This window comes from Poeciliopsis prolifica, unplaced genomic scaffold, assembly GCF_027474105.1.
Source record: "Poeciliopsis prolifica strain line A6 unplaced genomic scaffold, Auburn_PproV2 SCAFFOLD011, whole genome shotgun sequence".
Lineage (NCBI taxonomy): Eukaryota > Metazoa > Chordata > Actinopteri > Cyprinodontiformes > Poeciliidae > Poeciliopsis > Poeciliopsis prolifica.
The window spans coordinates 11,928,674-11,949,275 of NW_026562386.1; the positions used below are offsets into that span (position 1 = coordinate 11,928,674).

The window sequence follows — 20,602 nt, forward strand, 5'->3', positions numbered from 1 at the left end:
TGTGGCAGCTAAAGACTTCTATTAACTTGTACATGACAACACGAAATAAATGAGCAAAGACAAACTAATAAAACCTTGAAAGCTTCTTTTTTTAATTTTTCATATATATATTTTTCCAATCCCAATCCCACTTGGCCTTTCCAAAGAACCAGGTGAATGCAGTACTGCGTGTTTTGGCAGGTGTAAGAACAGGTTGAACAGGTTGTGAATGCCACTCTTTTACGCCCTCCTCCTTCTTTTACCCTCTTCTCTCTCCAGGACAACTGCTGATTCATTCTTACATATTGGCAGGTCAGCGGAGACATTTCGGTGCACCTGTTCTCATCTGACACAGCTTGAAAAATAAGGTAAGGATTCACAGAGGATACATTTTTATTTTAGCACCATATATGACACATGGGCTTAGAAAATCCTAACAGGGAAGGTTCAGGAAGTTAAAATCCTGAAACCATACCACAAAATTTTACAGAAAGAAATCATAATAGTTTAGATTATGTACCTAATTGTAAAACCTAGCTACTTTAAAATATGATATAAAAATAAACCACAAAGGTATAGATCATTTTGAGAAAGTTGATTTTAATGTTTTTAAACTGACAAATCTTTAATGAGTTTAATCAGTTGTTTATCTGATCATGTTTTTTTTGTATAAAAAGGAATAGCTATACTCTTCCCACCGTATAAAAAAGATAATAGGACTGTACAAACTGAAATGTTACTAATATAAGTATAAGTTAAAAGATGACAATAACATAGGAAAATCTTGAGCAGCTTAAATGTCACATAATTAGTGGTATTGGTCTTTGTGTGGTGGCTAAATGGTTTGCAGAGTATAGTGTTACCTTTAGCCACTGTGTGTTCTTTTGTTTATGTGAGACTGGATCTCTGGAAAGTTGAGGCTGACAGGGCTGCTGAGGCGATAGCTGCTACAGACTCTGACAATTCAGCAGAGTGGGAACTCTTTTCAACACAGGGCTCCTCTGAGCGTGACGGGTCAGAGGTAAACACGTCTCCTCCTGTCTCCCCTGACCTCTCAAAGGCTTGTTGGTGTGACGCTCATGGTCAAATATACTCTCAGAGCGGTGCCGAGGGAGGATGTGAGAATAACATGACGGAGAGGAAGTGACAGTGGTTCGGATTAAAACAACCCACATATGTGGGTGGCACAAGCTCAAAATATTGGTAAAGTTTGACTCTGACAGGTCTGAATCATAGCAGGTGACCTGTGGCATTTCTGGAACCAGTTTTAAAGCTTAAAATAAGGTTCTTGTATCATCAGAATTGTTTCCTGACTGACATCAAATTTATTTACATAGCCAAATCCGAACAAGTCAATATCTTCGCTGCGTCACCTGTTTGACTTGTTTTACAGTAACTGGTTTCATTTATAATCCAGGCCCGGCAGTGTAAACAGACAACTCAAAAGCAGAGACAAGGATTTATTATATATGTGTATAATTATATTTAGCATTAAAATAATACAAATACATTTGATGCAAATTTATTTAGCCACTTGTTTTGGAATACCTTAGCTTCTCATAGTTAAAAAAAACATGGTTTCTGTCACCAAAATTTTTGGTTTTGGCAAACATATATTATATTATATTACATTATATTACATTACATTATATTATATTATATATTATATTATATTATATTATATTATATTATATTATATTATATTATATTATATTATATTATATTATATTATATTATATCCAGTTAATTTTTTTCCTATGTTTTAGATTTTAAACTACAGGAGATTAAGTTTCATTTAAAAAAATAAATTGTGAAGTAATTGCTGTTAACTTTCGCACAAACTGGAAACTTTGAAGTCAACCTTAATGCTTCTAGTTGTAGACAGCTCGCTATCTGATGGGCATGGAAAGATGCTCTCACAAAATAAAGAGAGTGGATTATGTAAAATCAGCTTTTTTGAGCCGTATTTCATAATATAATGTTATTTCCTCATCAGAAACATGCCTGGAGTTTTATTTTTTATGCATATTTGAGGAATCCCTGAATTGAGAGGTGCCTAAGCGCATGCTCATATAAAGTGCCACCTACTTCCACAAACCTCCTGCTCAGGGCTGCAGTCTCCAGCCGAGTATCCGCCTTAGAGAACTCTCCTTAGCTACGCCTTCTCCACTCGCTTGCTCCAGACTAACAGCAACAGCAATAAAAAAAAAAAATGATGCAATTGTGTGTCTGTTGAACTTCATATAAGCATTGTAAAGAAGGAGAAGGAACTTCTTAAAGAGAGCAATTGAGAAGCATCATATTGCAAAGTCAAATTTCTTGTAACTTATGCTTGATGTATATATTTTTATAACAACTGAAGGTAACATAGTTACTTTGCTTGTGCTATAAAATTGCACCACATGCCTGGAAAATACACCCTCTGAAGAGTGATGAAGGCCTCCTCAGTGTTTTTATTAGCTGAGTCTCAGTAGAATAGGGTAGGTCAAGAAATGCTCTCTTTCATTGTTCAAAATGAGAGTCTTAAACATAGATTCAGAGTGTTGCGCTTCAAGGACTTACCTGTGGTGGTCAAAATAATACATTAAGTTTATTTCACCTGACAAAGTCCCTCAGTTACAGCAAATAGATACAGCGTCCTGACACGGACTTCACTGGGGAGAAATACTGCACCATTTTAATAATGCTATGCAGCACCCCTAGAAAGGATTGCTTGCAGAGTAACAGCAACTTTTTTTCTATTTTGGAGGTACAGATGTGCAAAACCTTGCTTCTCTGCAAGGTTCAAAGTGTCCATGAGTTAAAATATATTTTATATTTTTACCTTTTGCACTTACTCTGCAATTTACCACGTTGTGTGACAGAAAAGAATGATACAAAGCACACATTGTTCCAAAACACAAACTTGTTTGCCTTTTTTCTTCCTCTTTAAAATAAAATATCAACACTTTATCCTGGTGACTTAATCTCACTGCATTCTCTCCACCCTGGTAGATTTTCTAAATGACAGGAAAATGTGAACAGTTTGATTGATCCAGTATTCACACAGCAAGCAGGCTCCGTCATACCACCCACAGCGTTTCCATTTATTTTTCAAAGAGCGGCCAAAACCTGGCTCATGCTGTGAGGATGACAAACAAGCTGTTGAGAAACTGACCATAGATTACCGTTTCAGGCTCATTGTTGTTTGTCAATCTATGGCATGACAACACAGAAAAATGATCATTAATTAAAAGAAAATTGTTTTATATAAATTTTAGTGGGTTGTGTCCAGACTGCATTGCTACAACAAACACATGGCATTGTTACAAGAGGCTGAATGAGAAATAAGATCACCTCATTTGCATGTTCTTATTTCCAGGAGGCACCAATTTTACACTCGGTAGATGGATCCTTTCACTGTGGTACTGAGAAGGAACAAAGCAGTAGATCAACAGAGAAACTCAGAGCAACCATGCCCTGTAGGGAGTTGCTGTCATTTGTATGTAGGAGTCATGCCGAAGGGAGAACACAAAGCTCACAGAGCATTTGTGCCAATTCATCCCTTCAGTAAGTCACATTTTTTCTAAAGATTGTGTTGCGACTCTGTTGAACTGTGTAAACTGCATAGAAATTCGCAGATGAGCTCCCCATGTTGTGGCTCAGGGTGTTATGATCCTAGAGCTGTTAACTATCATCTGAGAAGGTCTCAGGAAGTCAGACAGGGTCGACTCCTCAAGGATTCCTATTATGACTTGTGTCAGTGGACCTGACCTGCACTATCAAAGCAACAATTTTGTTTTTGAACTTTTGGGAAATTGGTAAAAGCAGAGATGTTTTGCTGCACTCAGTGTGGTTAAGGCTGAGTTTAAATGTGGAAGAAAAACAGCCGTTTAACACACAAAGATTTCTCCTGAAGGCATTTACTCTTGGCAGGTGTGCAAAGAGGAGCTTTAGTCACAGAAAACCAAGATGCAATATCCTCATAAACACTTCTAAGATGTTTTAGCTTTTAAAATCTGCATTGTTAAATGTATTTGTATTTATAAAGCATGAAAAAAACCCAAAAACTGGTGTTCAGCAAAATACTGTACTCTAAAGTCATTAAAACAATGTTTGAGTTTGCAGTTTCCCATAGCAGAAAATGACTCACCAGATTGCAACGGGGTGGCATGCAATTATTAAAATAAAACTACCCCATTGGATGTGGGTTTTATTGAATGTCACATAAACCGTTATTCTCTTCATTAGGAAGGGAAATATTTAAACATGAAATAACAAGAGCACCCTGCCACTCCCTCTCATTGCCAGACTGTTTTTAAACTCAAATCTAATCATGAATAATAATGACTTCTGCAACAACAGACTGATAAGAAAATCTAGAAGCCTTGTGACTGCAAATTATTACCAGTTCATCTGAAATGTACATCTATTACTACTTTTTGTTAATGCCACATAGCAATTATGGTCATGAAGGAATTTTTCAAACATCCTTAGAAAGACCCATTTAACTTTTATGGATCACAAATCGAATTTATCTTATCAGAAATGTTGACAAAGGGTGATTATATCCTAATGCCTATACTGCATACTGGCTGTGTGTTTCAATGGCAAAAGAAGATATGGTGCCTTAGGGAAAGAACACTGTAACATCAGCTTTCTACCCATTAAATACTATAGAAAACAGAATTTGACACCTAACCAAGGCAGCCTGCCATTGATTGTTCTCACGTCAAAACATTCTGTCTTGAGTGTTGCAACTCTGCAATGCTATTTATACTGCATTCAAATGCAGAATTTACACAATTGCTATTCTAATGTTGAAGCAACGAGCAAAATAATGACATGAGTTAATGCCATGTGACAGCATGGAGGCACTTCACCCATTATTGAAAATTCACAGATCTCAGTTTAATACTTGACACAGCTCTTACGCTTTGGTTATGCCAGCTATTAGTTATTTGAGCACTTCAGGTCAATAAGCACCCATCCCTACATCCCAGGGGTCAACCACCACTTCATCCAAAAATGCAAAAGAAAAAGAGACATCACGTTGTCCTGTGAAATCTACACCTTTCCCCCCAGTATACACACACTATACAAAATAGAAACACAACACACATGCTTTGAAGGCATGACAGCTTCTCATTTGTTCATTAGAAAGACAATTTTTGAAGCCACTAAATAACAAAATGTAATAGTAAAGTCTGTAAGGTTATACACTTCAAAACTGAAAAGATTTCAGGGAATTTTAAACATCTTCATGGCCATCCATTTTGTTTTCAATCATTGTAAGGCTGAATAGATACCAGTATTTGTTGATATGGCCTGATGCTGTTTCAAATGTTCCCTTTGATGCTTTAGAGAAGTATTTTGAAACCGCTTGACACCTATTTGAAAAATCAGGTAGGTGTCAAGAACTAAAAATTCAGTTCTAGTGACAGTGTCAAGGTCCATACTGTCCTGTGAGAAATATGTAAAGATGTTCCCCTCAACAGTTCTGCATTGTTTTGAAGAGACCATGGATTTGAAACTAGTTACTGGACTAAAGATCCAGTCTATCCACCTCTAAACTCATGCACAGATGCATGCAAAAGAAGATACAACTGTTAATATAGTAGATTATTACATAATATTATATTATTTTTTATCTTTGTATTTGTTGCTTTAAAGTTTAACTTTTTAAAAGCTTACATAGACACCAAGCCTAAACGTCAGCCCCGAGTCTGCCAACTTGATAAATGGCAGACTAAGGGGTCCTAGACAGAGTAACAGCAGGTCCAGACAATGGCCACGTGTAGTATGCTGAGGATATATTGTATGTGTATGGATATGGTTATGAGGGATGTACTGCCGATCTCACTTTTTTGCTTTTATGTTTTTTCTTTTTTCTTTTTTGTGTATTTATTCATGGTTACTGTCCTTTTGGATGGTCTTTTTATTGTTGTACTGCAGTTTTGTCCCTGCTTCCAAGATAAATTTCTCCTATGGGAAACTAATAAATTATCTTATCTTATCTTATCTTTGGGCAACTAAACGGGAGTTATTCTGTTGGTTTGGATTCTGGATATTGTGACTAGAGATACTCCTCTATTATTAGACTTCATATTACATGGGTAAATTAAATTATAAAGACTTCATGCTAAATATTTTTTCTGGATACTTTAGTATTCACAATTTCTAGGTTTTAAACAAATCAGTGACAAATAGATTTACTTTCTGAGATCTCTCTGATAATAAAATACTCTATCATGTGTTTCAGTCTTACATTTCACATGGAAATAAAGCTATCAATGGAAGGCTTACAAAGTAATATGATGTGCATTCCTAGTTTTTACTTTGTTTTCTTTTTATGTCTAGAAAAATAACAGGAAAATGAAGCCTTTAAAAATCACAGCAAGCCTCCTCCTGCTTCTTCAAGCGTTTCACCTGGTATGCCTGCAAAATTCAACTGACTCTCCGGGACGCACAATTGATAAGACCTGGCTCCGCAAGCTGGACTTCAGAAGTGAAAATGTTGACTCTAGCGGAGACGGCGGATTTGATCAGGGAGCTGATCAGGCAGCAGCATTCAACAATGGCTTGAGCAGCGGAACAACATCTGGCTTCATGACTGAAGAAGAGGAGAATATGACAAGCCAGGATAAGAATGCAAATTCAAGTGATTTCAGCACAATCATGTCCCATGCATTTGAAAATGAAACAACTGAAGAACCAAAATTGCCAGACGAAGCCATCTCTCCGAGAAATGTGACCACAGAGTCTGCAAACTCAAGCCAAACCAACATGACGGACCCTGAAGAGGAGTTTAACTCAACTACGACAGCAGACAACACAACTAGCGCTCCAGGCCTCTCCAATGATATTAACTTACAGTCCACAACGACCACGGAAAAACCTGCAACAACAACAACAACCGTAACACCTGAGGAAGATGAAGGATCGAGAAACCTGACAGAAAATACCAACACAACTATGACAACCACGGCAGCACCACAGATGAACAGGTCAACCAGTAAAACCACAGCAGCACCGGAGCTAAATAGGCCAACCACTATAATAACCACAGCAGCACCAGAGATACAGGGGTCAACCACCAAATCTTCAACTACAACTGAGCCACCATCTGAAACCACACAAACAAAATCTGAAACCACACAAACAAAGTCTGAAACCACCACCACTGCAGTTTTAGACACACCGGATTTGGCTAACAAGAAAATTGCAATCGGCTCGGATCGGGGTTCTGTGACAGACACAGGTATGGCAGACTGCGAAACATATTTCAGAGTTGAAAAATTAATTCTTGTATTTGTGCCTTTCTAGTAATTAGTTTAATACTTATTCAGGAATGGATAGCTTGGAAGAAAGCAAAAGTAATTCTGAAAAATCACATTAAAGATAAAGTTTTAGGTTTTCAGTGTACTTTTGACACACTTCGTCTTAAACTTCTGGTACATAGATTTAAGTTGGAGTCCTTAAATAAAACAATAAAAAGAAACTTAGACCACAAAAAAAAAAAGATTAATAAACTAAAGCATTACAAATATTTAATGTGTTGTGAAAAAAGTATTTGCCCCTTACAAGTTTCTTCTGTTCTTGCTCTGTAGTTGCAATGTTTACTTTATGATATCAGACTGGTTCTATGTAAGTGTTGTCATAAATCCACCTAATTGACAGTGACTGTTAATTCTTCATTGAGGTGGGTTTAGAAAGTTTTTCTATATGAAAACAGAATGGAATTTGGTTTTTGTTTTTACTTAGGTTATTCCTATCTGACATTGGAAATGTATTATCTGAAATCTGAGAGAAACAAAAGCAAAAGAAATCTGTGAGGATTCAAATACTCCACAACATTACAATGGTCCAGCCCAACTGCATTTTGGACCCAGTAATGTTTGTGAAGCAGTTCAGAAGATTGGCTTAAGTTACATGGATTGTGAAACATTCTTGGTGTGATCAACCCTATGATGCTTTACTGTTTTTTTAATAAATTGCAGTTTTTATTTCATGTTGGGGGATAGTTGACTAGTTTGCCAGACAGAAATCCTGTTTTTTTCCTCAAAAGTAAGTATTTATATGTACTTAACTCATCCTGATTACAAGAGTGACATCTTTTAAACTTTTTATAAGGCAAACACTAATTTGTGAGGGAAAATAGCATGAAATCTTTAATGTATTCTGTGAGATTTGCTCCTTATAAGCACATTTATCACAGTTGCATGTTAACACACTGGGTATTTCCGCCCTTTCCCTGACCCACATTTGGCTCCATCTCTTTTCCCACTGGCAAAGGACAAATGCTCGTTCTTTCAAAGGCAGAGGTTGGATTGAGTTTCAGGTTTTATCGATGGAGCTTCTAAGGGAGAAAGGGTCTGTTACAGCTCCCCTCTCAGCAGGACAATGAGACCCTGTTTTAGCTGCAAAAACAGCCTGAAAAAAGGCAGCAGAGGGCTGAATTTAAAGATGCCTTTCACTTAATGCAGGAGCGTGAGACTAGCTTTGTGGTGTCGACCTCCAGATTTTGAAGATTTGGGAGTGGGAAAGGCTGCATGTCATACACATTTGTGCAATTCAATCTGAGATTTTGTGTTTTTTTCTGTTAAACCACCTGGAAAGGTACATGTGGGCAAGCTCAGTGAGAACAAAATGGCCAATAAAGAGTAGGCACAGGGTTGGATTTTAAATAAAACTTGCATCCCATGGACAGATGTGACAGCAAGACATAACACTAACAAATGATGGCAATAAACGGTAGGAAAACAGTTGTGAAACTGTGGGCGAGCCAGAAGCAGAAGAAAAAGAAAAAAAGAAAACATTCTCCACAGTTACCATGACAGGCACAGCATGCTCACAGACAGCATACAATGACTCCCACCATGTTCTAGAGATAAACAAAACATCTATAAATATGCAGGTAGTATAATACTTTGCTTTCTCTGACCTCAATAAATGGAAACACCCACATAATCCTTGGTGCTAGATTTCACTTAGCCACAGTGGATATTACACTGTACAGCTGGCTTCAGGATAAATGCTAATGTCAGTTATGACTTACACTTACTTGATTTATACACCTTTAGTGGTCTCACTTTGCTCATTCACTCAATTTAATCCCCTGTGCTTCACATTATTTTTCAAACAAGTGACTGTAAGTTCAGATTATTTTACTTCTAGGCTAAGAAACCAACATTCGGCAAATTGCTTAATGTGATAACCATTGCAAAGAAAACCCTGGCATATTTCTCGATATAATTGCTTTGATTATTAGATCATAATAGTTTACAGAACCAAGTTTATGCTGCTAGTATGTAATCTAAACTTAATTAGACTACTTTTTATTAATAAGTTTGAATGCCTAAAATGTTGACATTTTTAAGTTTTTACTGAAGACGATAAAACAAATACACAGACATCAGTATTTGATCAGCAGATTAAAGGAAAAATGTCTGAGTTTGATCTTCGGCTATTTAACTGCTGCATTCCTACTTCAGTATTGTTGAAAGAAATGATCGTTTTTTTTAATTTGTCACCGTTTTATAGGACTCCAGTGCCAAATGACCACGCACATAACATTTCCTGATAGAATTGCACTCTTTAAGAAAAAAAATGAATCACTAATTTTATTGTCATATTGAAATATAGTGGCCTACGTGTGTCTGCTTTCATTGATACACCAATAAGAATGAGGAAGGCTATCCCACACAGCTTCCTAGAACTCATCATGCCAGTATGTTGTTTCTGCTTGATGTTCTGTGTGAGCCACAGCTTCCTTTACTTATATGGATTCTAATATCTGTGACCAATAATGAACTGACATGAACTGAGAAATGTCATCCAAGTGCTACTCAGGCTCCATAAACCTTATTCAGATGATGAACGCAGCATGGCACCTTAACATATTCAAATGAATTCAGAAAATGATCGTGATTTTTGGCATGTTAATTGCATTAATTATCACAGTGTAAATTCTGCAATTCTGCCTAATTAGGATGTGTATCAATGCAGTGGGCCAACACATTTTTCAAAAACACATTTTCAGCCCTAATTATGTGACAATTATCCCTCAAAGATGGGAGTTGATATAAATCATTTAATTGTTGACAAATTATTTATAACTCTTTCCCACCCACACCCATACCCCTCTTTTCTCTAATGAAGATTCAGTAGTGGATCCTTACAGGAGTAAGAGGAGTGTGGCTTGGTTGGCTGTGCTGGGAACAGCAGCTGTGACAGCCGTCGTGGGATTGGTGGCCTACATCATTCTGAAAAAGAAACATCAGAAAGCTTTCACTCACAGAAAGCTGGTGGAGGAGTACCCTTCAGATCCAGGTAGGTTAACCCTAAGACTCCTGCTGAGGAGACTTTTTCCATGTGGGAGATAAAGCTTTTATTCACCAGAGCCTGCAGGAGAGGTGGGACCCCAAGGAAGACTAAGCAACTATTACAAATACAACTTCTTTCCAAAGTATTTATACTAATTTAAAAAAAGTTTTCATATTTCATCCCTCATGGCCACAACTATATTTTATTGGGATTTTAAGTAATTGGACATTATGTATTTTTAAGTAGTAAGAACATTTTACACATTTAACTTTTTTAAAAGTTAAAATCTGAAGTGCACAATGCCCAAATTATTCAGTGTTATTTTTAAAAATTTACTGCTTTCTCAGCAGTAAAACAACCTGCTGAGATATCAGCAGATGAGATAGGTCCTAAATAAGACAAATGTCTTATTTTGAGACATTTGTGAGGTCTCTAAATAAAATAAATGGGTTTTATTTAGAGACATCAAAATAACTGAAGTTGAATACAAATATTTGAATAATTATTTAGATTTCTATTTAATGAAGAAATTGGAAATAATGTATTGTTTCGCATCAATTTCACATCTAAGCTCTACATTGTTTATTCCCTTCATACATCTGTAATGTGACAGGATGGGAAAAAATTCCAAGAGTGTAAATATTTTTGCTTGACACTGTGGATAAATAGATGGATGTCCATCTGGCTTATGACTTTCAACTTTAGAATAAATGTTGAAATAAAATTTTTGCTAGGCCAGATGTCCAAGTTATTACTTCTTAATAGTGCACATTTAGTTTCCCTGATAGTTTTTATGTTCATTCATAAACTAGTTTCCATAAGTTCCATAGATTCCTTCCATAAATTGTTGGGAGACATGATACATAGCCAATTAACACCTGTTAATGAGAGAACTTTGGATGTGCTAGCTGGCAGATTTTACTGCCTCCAGACTGTACTGTAAAGGGCTGATGTTTGGAGCTGCATAACTCATCCTGCTTTAATAAGATAACCCCTCCATAATGAGGAAACCTCACCAAGCAAAATAGAGTCACGTAATAGGATAGTGAACAATCTGTCTCATTCTTGTCATAAGCATTGAGATACTAGGTACTTTGTCAGTCACAGTTTCCCCTAAGCACCCTCATATTTAATCTCACTGTAAAGCTCAGAGCAAAATTAAATGGCACAAGAATGCAGAAAGCATTTTTTTTCTTCAACATGCCCGCAAGCGTATATTCATACTGTATATAGACATTTTGGGTTGTGGTGACAGGTCATTCTTTCTGTAGTGCACACAGATTACAAAAGTCAACTGGACTTTGAGCCATTGTAAGTGCAGAACTGTACTGTTCTTTTCACAAGAAATCTTGTTAAGAAAATATAAAGCAAAAGCTTAAGTGAAGAGTCATATTAAGAAATAATATGATACGTTAATCTGGTACAATATATTGATAATAGCAATCTGTAGACAAATGTACTGCATAAATGTCAATAATGAGTTACATTTTTCTTGTACATACAAAATATTGTTGCTCATATTATTTGTGTTTTATAATGTTAATTCACACGCTCACATGATCTAAATATAATAACTTCCTTCTTTCTACAAAGCAAATGAAACCAATCTCCACAGAATTACTGTGCCATAACTAAGTATTGGCTCCAAACATATTTCTATTTTTGTTCCTGTTTTACAACTAGATATTTCAGATCATGAAGCAACTTTTGACAAAGATAACAATTTCTTAGCAAATAAATATTTAGATTTGGTTTGGATTTTCAATTGAAAATGACATTCCGTGATTTAACCTGTGATTTTCTAATTATCAGTCCTCAGATTAGACAACTCTGAACCTTTGGACCTGAACTATCGCAGTTTAGCTTACTACAACCCAGGACTCCAAGGGGACAGCATTCAAATGACCAATATTCCAGGACGACGCTGAAATCTAAAAGGACTCCTTGGACCAACACCTAGATGCACGCCAGAAAGAAATTCAGAAAATTTTGTTTTTTGGGGGAAAGAAGAATCTGAAGTGTTGGGGAAAAAAAAAACTGTTGTTGAGTGGCGCTGGCTAATGGGAAAAAGGTATACATTTACAATAAACTATGTTTCAGATAAAAATCATGCATTGTAATTGCTAGCCAAAATGAACTTTCTGCCATTTAAGTATGTTGCCAAAGGGAATCAAATGAAGGCTTTCCAATTTTCAACACTTTAGATTTGCTTTGATGAAGGATATAAAAAGGTTGTATGACTTTTTAGTGAGTATTTTGAAGACAGAATTTTTGAAGCTGAAGAAAAAAAGATTGAGAATTTGGCTCCTGCCAGTTTAAAAAAAGGGAGAAAAAAAGCTTGCTGTTTTCCTACTTCTTAAATACCAGGTAACTCTGCTGAGACATTTGATACAAAATTCAGAGACCTTGATGAACAATAAATTTTTGTTTATCATTAATCACCTGCTGTTACAGCACAACACAGGACATTACAAGTCCTCTTTAAACTTCAATTTGAATTATTTGGTAACTGGCAGTCACAGGCTGAGTTTGTGAATTAACCTGACTAAATAAAATGATTGAGTTTGTTTTCTGCACTACTGAAGGAGGCGGAGGAAAGCTGGAAGCCGTTTTGTTATTCATGGAATGATTTTATTTCTTAAGGGGAGTTGTGTACTTATTTTTAGCACTTTTTTAGTTCCAACATATTGCACTTTTCAAGTCTTCCAACCACTAGGTGTCTGAGCAGAGATCTGATATAGCATCAGCAAGGACTTTAGAGAATTAAGTAGCATTTACCTGCTTCATAAAGCAACTAATATTAATCCTTCTTGTTCTCTTTATGCTTCAAAATGGACAAGGGGGCCTGTTAAAAGATAAGCATCTCTTTTAATAATATATAGATGCTGTTTTTGCCCTTTCACAAATCACATCTTTTTACTTTTATACATACCTTACATATAAACAAGATATTTGAAAATGTTTTGATTAGCTCCTTTCTATTTCCTTTGCTGTTTTTTAAAACTTTGGTGTTTTACGTCAAAATAAATTTTTCATCATAGCTGTCAAGAAAAATTACTCTCAAAATAAATGTTTTGGCTCCCTCTACCCTTTCACTCGTCATTACCTGATTGAAATCCGCACTCAATCAATATGTACTGTGAATATGATTGATATGTGCCTTGGCTCAAGTTGGGAAAGTGTGCTGCGATGTTAGTAGATGCAGGAGGCACGGCTGATTTGCTTCCTTCCTCGCCATAATTTCTGACATCAATCAGAGCTGTGGCTTGCTGCTGCCCCTAAAGAATCACCACAATTACTACAGAAATAATAGTGCAGATAGATAGTGGGGAATTTTGCCACCTCTACTTATTAAAATGCTACAGAGCTTGAAAATGCATGTGCAAACAACTAGATGCATAAACATGTTTCTATTTTGATTAATTTTGAATTTAAACACTTAAACAGGATTTTTCAATTTCTTAAACAGAACACAAAAATGTAAAGCAATGTTAACTATGGGAGATTCAGTGAGTTGTTTCATTTTGGAGGGCCTTTCAAAAATATTCGTACTGCTAGAACTTTTTCAAGGTTTCCCACAAAGCTTATTGTAATTTATTTGTTTTTGCGGACTTTTGTGAAGTAAGTTGATGCATAAACCACTAACAGAGCTCTGGCTTTATGTTTTCAGTCTTTTTACAGAAGGAACATGAACCCCTATCTCAATTAGAAATGTTTTTGAAACCTCAAATCATTTCCCTCCAGAATTTTACAGTTTGTAGCCCAAATGTGACCAAGACCTGCCGTCAAAAGTTGCTATCCTGCAATTTTTAGATGAATTCCTTCTGCAGCAGACTTGGATCAGCAGACCTTGGATCAGTTGAATATTGAGTAAACTTTAACACCTACTCAAATCAATTAACGGATTTCAATCCTGTTGGAAAGCATATAAACATTTATTTGGGAGGTATAGACAGGTTAATTTACACTTCCAGCTAAGCAAAATTAATTGAAACAAAATTAAATGATTCCTATCTAGATTGAAGCTGTGTCTTCAGTTTATTGGCTTCATTTGAATTCATTATTCTGGAGATAACTTGCTGAAAATTAGTTTAACCTACAAGCCAAACCTTTTGTAACACTCAAATCAGTGTCTATCTAATGAGCCTCTGAAAAACAGTTAAGTGGTCAACAGAGCATCATGCTGGAAGTCTTATTTTTAATTAACATAAGGTCTTCTCATTGACTTCAAAGGTGGAAAATATAAAATCAAAAACTAGTTTCTCAAAATTGGTTTTTAAGATACCCATTGCTGCATATTTCATAGTTCTGCTCTCAAATTTCTATGCACTTCATAAAGTCACCTAAAAACTGCTGTACTTACTTCCATTTTAAAGTTCAGAGACTTTAGTAAGTTAGCAAGTCCTTCATTTTGTGATTTGACTTCAGTATTCCTGCGATTTGTTCTCACTTTCTGTGACAAAAGACGTGTTGGTTTAATTTATTTTCTAAGACGTGCAGCATGCTCACCAGGCAGGTCTCATATCTAAACCTCAACAAGGTTCAGTCGATGAAGCCAATTAGTACAAAGAAGCCATCTACCTCCATCGCTGAGAGGCCATTGGGGACATGTGGGTACGTAAGGGATCGTGACTTACATTCAATTGGGAGAATATATCTGTTGTGCACAGCGCTGTTCTCCTGACACTGCTATCCAAATGAGTCAAACATAAAAAACTTCAGACCTCCTACTCAGCATGTCGGCAACGTCTTTGAAGCCATAGGCTTAAAGCAAGAAGCTTTTGCTGATTTGAGTTTCTCGTGGATTCTGATGTCACCTGGTATGACAGCTTTCACAGAAAGCAGCATTAATCTTCTACACTGAAGCAGATATGATTCATCCATTGTTTCATAAAAAACATGTCAAAGCTGATGCAAAATATGATCAGACAGATTCTTCTGTCGGCCATTTTATCTCCTGTTTCTTTCACCCCTTTAATTAGACTTAGCCAACAGAGTTTTAATGTCGTAAGGGGAAGAGTACATTTCAGTCTGCATCGGGAAATTTATGTTACTGGTGACAAATGCAGCTGCTGCTGCTTTCCTATCCCTTATTTAATATAATGAAAATATTTGATGAGTTTAGACAAGTATGTCAGGAGGGGAAAAAAGACTTAGTGCCGTGAGATGTATAGAGATGTAAATGTTTTCATTAGCATCCACAAAAAAACATGGATTTTGCTTGATTTGCTGCTTGTTTTGTGAGAAATATGCCGAAATGTTGTGTTGCTAAGTTTTGTGGCTATATTGAAGAGTGTAAATATACACAAATCAATCAATGTATGTAATTTCTCCTAACGCCAAAGCAGCATCCCTTTGCTTCAAGTGTCAATTCCAGTTGCAGCTCTTTGAACTGCTACAAATCCATGTCATTCAAATATGAGAGGGTGTAAACAATTCACCAAGTTATTCTCAGACAAAACACTAAGGAGGAAGAGAAAAAGGTTAGACTTTAACAGCAAAAACGGCATTGGCTAATAGCTATGTTGTCCTGTAAATTAGCTTAAGATCACTTCATTTAGTGTTATTGTTACAAGTCCCGAGTGTCAGTACTGCAATAACTATGATGTTGCACAATCTGAAGGATAATAAAATAGAAGTAAGCAATGATGACAGAAGTGCTGCAGTTAGCATCCAGATTGCCTTTCTCTTTATTTGTTAAACAAACCTTTTATGGTGTACAATAATATATTGTTTTACATTACCATGGCCTAGTAAACCTTTTCTCACAGGTAATAATTAACTTCACACATTACTCTTTTCACATTTCTATCCTTCACTTAGGTGAAGACAATCACAATATGTGTATCAAACAGGATAAATCCACCGTTTTCAAGCTTTTCTGCATTTAGTTCTTTGTTAACTGGCATAAGCATTAAAATTTTAACTGAATACTGATCAAAAATAGAAGAACAAGACTTACAAAACAAATATACAGAAATTAACTCAGCATTGTTTCAAATTTAACCTCAATTCCCAGACTTCATGAACAAAGAATGGTTTCTTTACCTTTAACTTTTGCTGGACTCACTTTACTCTTATGCTCTGAGCTTCTTTAAGAGTCAACAAGTAATTTGAGCTGAATATTATTCAAACAAAAGCAAAATAAAAGTCCTACAACCTGGAGTTAGTAAGATACCACAGCCTTTTAATCACCTTCCTTTGCGGGACTTTCCCAGCATACTGCCAACTTTACCCTCGCCTGATAAAACTGGCAACTACTGGCAAAATAGTGGACAGAAACTATAACACAGTGCTATACATTGTTCAACTAATTTACAGAGCAGTTTTGGTATGTTTTCACCGTGTACTGACCTGAAAGATAATAAAATAGAAATCAGCAGTGACAACCAAAGCGTTGCATCCAGATTGCGTTCAAGGCAAATTGGAACTCCGCCCCAAAAATCAATCTGGAAGCAACGACCCCCAAACAAAGGCTCCGCTTCGCCACTACTACTCTCATGCCAACCTCAGGAAAGCACTATAGATGCAGGCTGTATATCATGCAATCAATATATAATTTGTTCATTTTTGGATAAAGTAGAATACATTTTACATGAAAATATTTCAAAATTATAAAATAACCTAAATAATGTGGTGACATTTTTAGGTGCACCACATTATCATAAATGAAGAAGGACAACAATCATTCACAGCTCAATTCCCTTTTGATTTGTAGACACACTAGACAGAGTTTGTGGGCATTGCTCCAGAAGACCTCATGCTGTTTAGTAAGCTCAATCTTCTCCAATATTGTGGCTTCTTCATGCGCCTCAACTCCCCCTCATGTGTCCAGACTCCAGATAACTGTATAAACATTCTTTGAAGCACTTTGCAATATTCTGGCTATACTTCTCCGTCTTGCTATCTTTATGGCAGAAACCCATTATAATGCCGTATTTGCTGCTGGACTGAAGTCCTCGCATTCTGTTGTTCTCAATCCATAGTTGGAAATTGTCTTTTTCCTTGCTATATTTTCGTTCGGTATCTTTCAAAACCAGTGCATCAGCTGTTTAACTAAATCCAGCAAATTTATTCTTAAGTCACTGAACATTTATACTGTAATCATGTTCCATAAACATTTGATCATAAAGCAAAGACTCTTTGCCATTGGCTCGCCGGCTGTGAAGGTAGCGCAGAGAAAAAAAAATACGGAGAATCAGATGTAGTACGCAGAAGTGTGCCTGCTTTAGATATTCTAGGAAGAAAGCCGCCACCAGATGAAGAGTCCCTTTACACATCTGAATGTTTTTGAGGAACAAATTACCTCTGGGGATACCATTACAACTTCCCAAGACATGAGTCTGAAGACAACAAAGTTGTCCTGCTGTGTAGTTCTTTGTCCTTCATAATACTCGGTGGAATCCTTCACGAATGCAAAGAAAAATTGTATCCTTAAGGGACTTTGTGTCTCATTTTCACACCTGTGAGTCAGAGGAGGTTGATTATAAATGGGATGGAAGATGAAATGCAGTGTGTGCAGCAGGTATGATTTATGGCACAGCAGCCATAACTACATTTGGGGCTGCAAAACATGGTGGAAGGATGCCATAAACACAAAACCCAAAAGTCGATTGGTTTCCATTGCAAAGTCTTCCCTTCCTACATGGATACTTGAAAAGTACTTTATCTAAACGTTTTCATTTCACGTACAGAAACTTCGCCCTAGTCGAAGTATTAAAGATACTTTATATTTCCTGAAACAGTTTTTTCACAAGGTTATTACATCTTGTTTATTTCAGCTTTTCTGTAATTACACATTTAGGTTTACAATTTGTTTTTCCACCAGTAAGCTTGTTCCTGATTAGAAATTAGAAAAAACATCCCTCGAGAGATAACACAACAGAAAAGGAGAATCAGTTTAAAAAAAAAATAATTTGTTGGTACATTTTATTAAAAATGACCATTCTCACCAATAAAAAAAGATCATTTTTAATGGCATTACAGCAATGACGTCTTTATTATAATTGCTGACCAGCTTTTTGCATATTTTTAACACTGAGACACAGAACAAAAAAATCATTCACACCAACAACTCATTTTTATTCATGGGTAATTTACCTGAGTGGTTTTCGAATGTGGGAGGAAGCCTGAAAGCTTAGACAAAATCAAAACATGTCCAAGGAGAACATGTGAGCAGCTGAGCCGCCTTGCAGTTCCAGAAATATATTTTGTTCTTTCTTTCCATCACAACACACTTGGCAGGTTCAATATGGACAGACTATTAGAACTTCAGACTTTTGAATTTTTCTCCCCATTTTTGTCTTTTTATTTAACACTTTGAACAAATAAATTTGTTTGGACATCTGTCAAATATTTAAAAAAGAATCAAAAAAGTAAATGTTTTTTTTTATAGTAGCACAATCTCACACCAACAGTTGCATTCCATAAGCAGGAAGAAACATATTAAGAAATGTATTTTCTTTTACAAAATCATCATTGGTGCCTCTGACGATTCCCTCAAAATAGATGTAACTGAAGCATTTTTACCATTTCTACTTCACCTTATGCCATGAATTTTCTATTTGTAGTCTAGAACTTTTTGCTTACCTGAGGCATAACTATCACATGACAGAGAAACCAGTTTTTTAGCCACTGGGTCGGATGAACGCCTACGGTTATCTTGCCATCTGACACAGGGGGGAGGAAGGGAAAGGAGGTAAAGCATTTTCAAGGCTCACTTTTTCAGAACTGCAGCAAAGATCAACATGCTGGGCTCACAAAGTCTCCATGACAACAAGATTTAGACACTACCTGCCAGTCAGTTGTTTAGTAGTTGTGCCTGAAAAAAAAAAAAAGCCTTTTCTGTCCTATCATCATGATTGTAAACTGAAGTTTGTAAAACTCCACTGGGACTACAAGAATAGTGTAATAAGTCAAGACTGATCCTAAATTCATCACAATTGGTCGACAAGACACAAAATCAGCCAGTTCTGATATCAAAATCCTAAAACCTCTGGGTTTGGCCAAAAATTAAAGGGAAGACCCAGAACTATAAGTTTCTCGAATCTTAAACTTTTCAGTCACTTGGCATCAATAGAGGCTGTAATAACACAGAATTAAAACACAATATTTCACTATAATTACCTAAATTTATGCAAAATTAAGAAAGTCAAATAAGGTGTCACTGTAACAATTTATTATATTTCATAATTGAAGAGCTGAAAAACTATTTCAATCTTAGTGAACAATAAAGATTAATCTTCTCTAACCTTATCTATTCATTCTGAGGGACATTAGCAATGTACATTTGTGCCATTATGTTACTTATAGAAAGAAATCTGTCTTCGTTATTCAGAAACAGCATGCTATGTGGTACAGGCTATCTGATTTCTGAATTTCCAGCTGCATTTGGTAAGTTGGATGACTAAGAACAACCAACATATGGAGGCTGGTGGTTCAGCCTGCATTGCCAAGATTGGAGCATGAATCCAAAGAGACAAATACTTCTGAAATAAAGAACAAATTGAGTTTCAGTTTGACAAAAACATTCAAAGAACTGAAAACCCACTGCTGTCTGTGCATTCGCTGACGTCTTGATTCTCAAGATGGACAAAAATCACAATGGGGATTAAAAATCAGAACAAAATCTTATGTTTTTTTCAGTTTCGTGTTGATCTGAGAAGAATGACTAATGAATTCAAAGCGATTTCTGAGTTTTGGTTTGCTGCCTCACTTTTATAGAATTATTTATAACGTTACATTTTTGTCAGATTTCCCAAGAAACTCTTTTTTAGCCTTACAGCTTGTATGACACATTTTAACACTGCAGATATTCTGGTTTAAATTGATGGAATAGAATGTAAAGCAATGTTAAGTTTGAATACACTCATTTTATTATGAGGCCTATCTGTGTGGACTTTACCTACCTATTTACCTCCATATCTTTGCAGAGTTACACATGGTTGGTGGTCGGCAAGAGCAAGACACTTCCACCATTTTGTCTGCTAGTTGTATACAAAGCATTACACCTGCCATTAGTGTGTGAATGTGTGTAGGAATGGGGTATTGATGAATCGATTTGTAATGTGCTTTGGAGTCCTCAAACTTTGCAAGACCTCGGACTTCATAAAGCGCTATGCAGATGGAGGCAAGTTACCGTTTACCATGTAGATAAAACCAAAATGGATTAAACTTGGCTTAGAATAAAAAGGACAATTAGGGAGCCATGTGTTTACACTGCTGTCAATGTAACAATGAATATTAAAACAAGTGCTGAATGTGAAAATGTCAGCTCTGTCTAGAAAATCCTAGATGCTTAAGTAGTAGGTAATTGACT

The 20,602-nt window shown here is 36.1% G+C and overlaps 1 protein-coding gene across 1 annotated transcript; it reads left to right on the plus strand.

The window, feature by feature from the left end:
• Positions 1 to 249: 249 nt before the first annotated feature.
• On the plus strand, positions 250 to 13,371 carry muc15 (mucin 15, cell surface associated). Its single transcript, XM_055037024.1, has 4 exons — positions 250 to 347; positions 6,319 to 7,219; positions 10,120 to 10,290; positions 12,097 to 13,371. The coding sequence occupies exons 2-4, from the start codon at positions 6,334 to 6,336 to the stop codon at positions 12,210 to 12,212; spliced, it is 1,173 nt and encodes a 390-aa protein (XP_054892999.1). The 5' UTR covers positions 250 to 347; positions 6,319 to 6,333; the 3' UTR covers positions 12,213 to 13,371.
• The last annotated feature ends 7,231 nt before the right edge of the window (positions 13,372 to 20,602 follow it).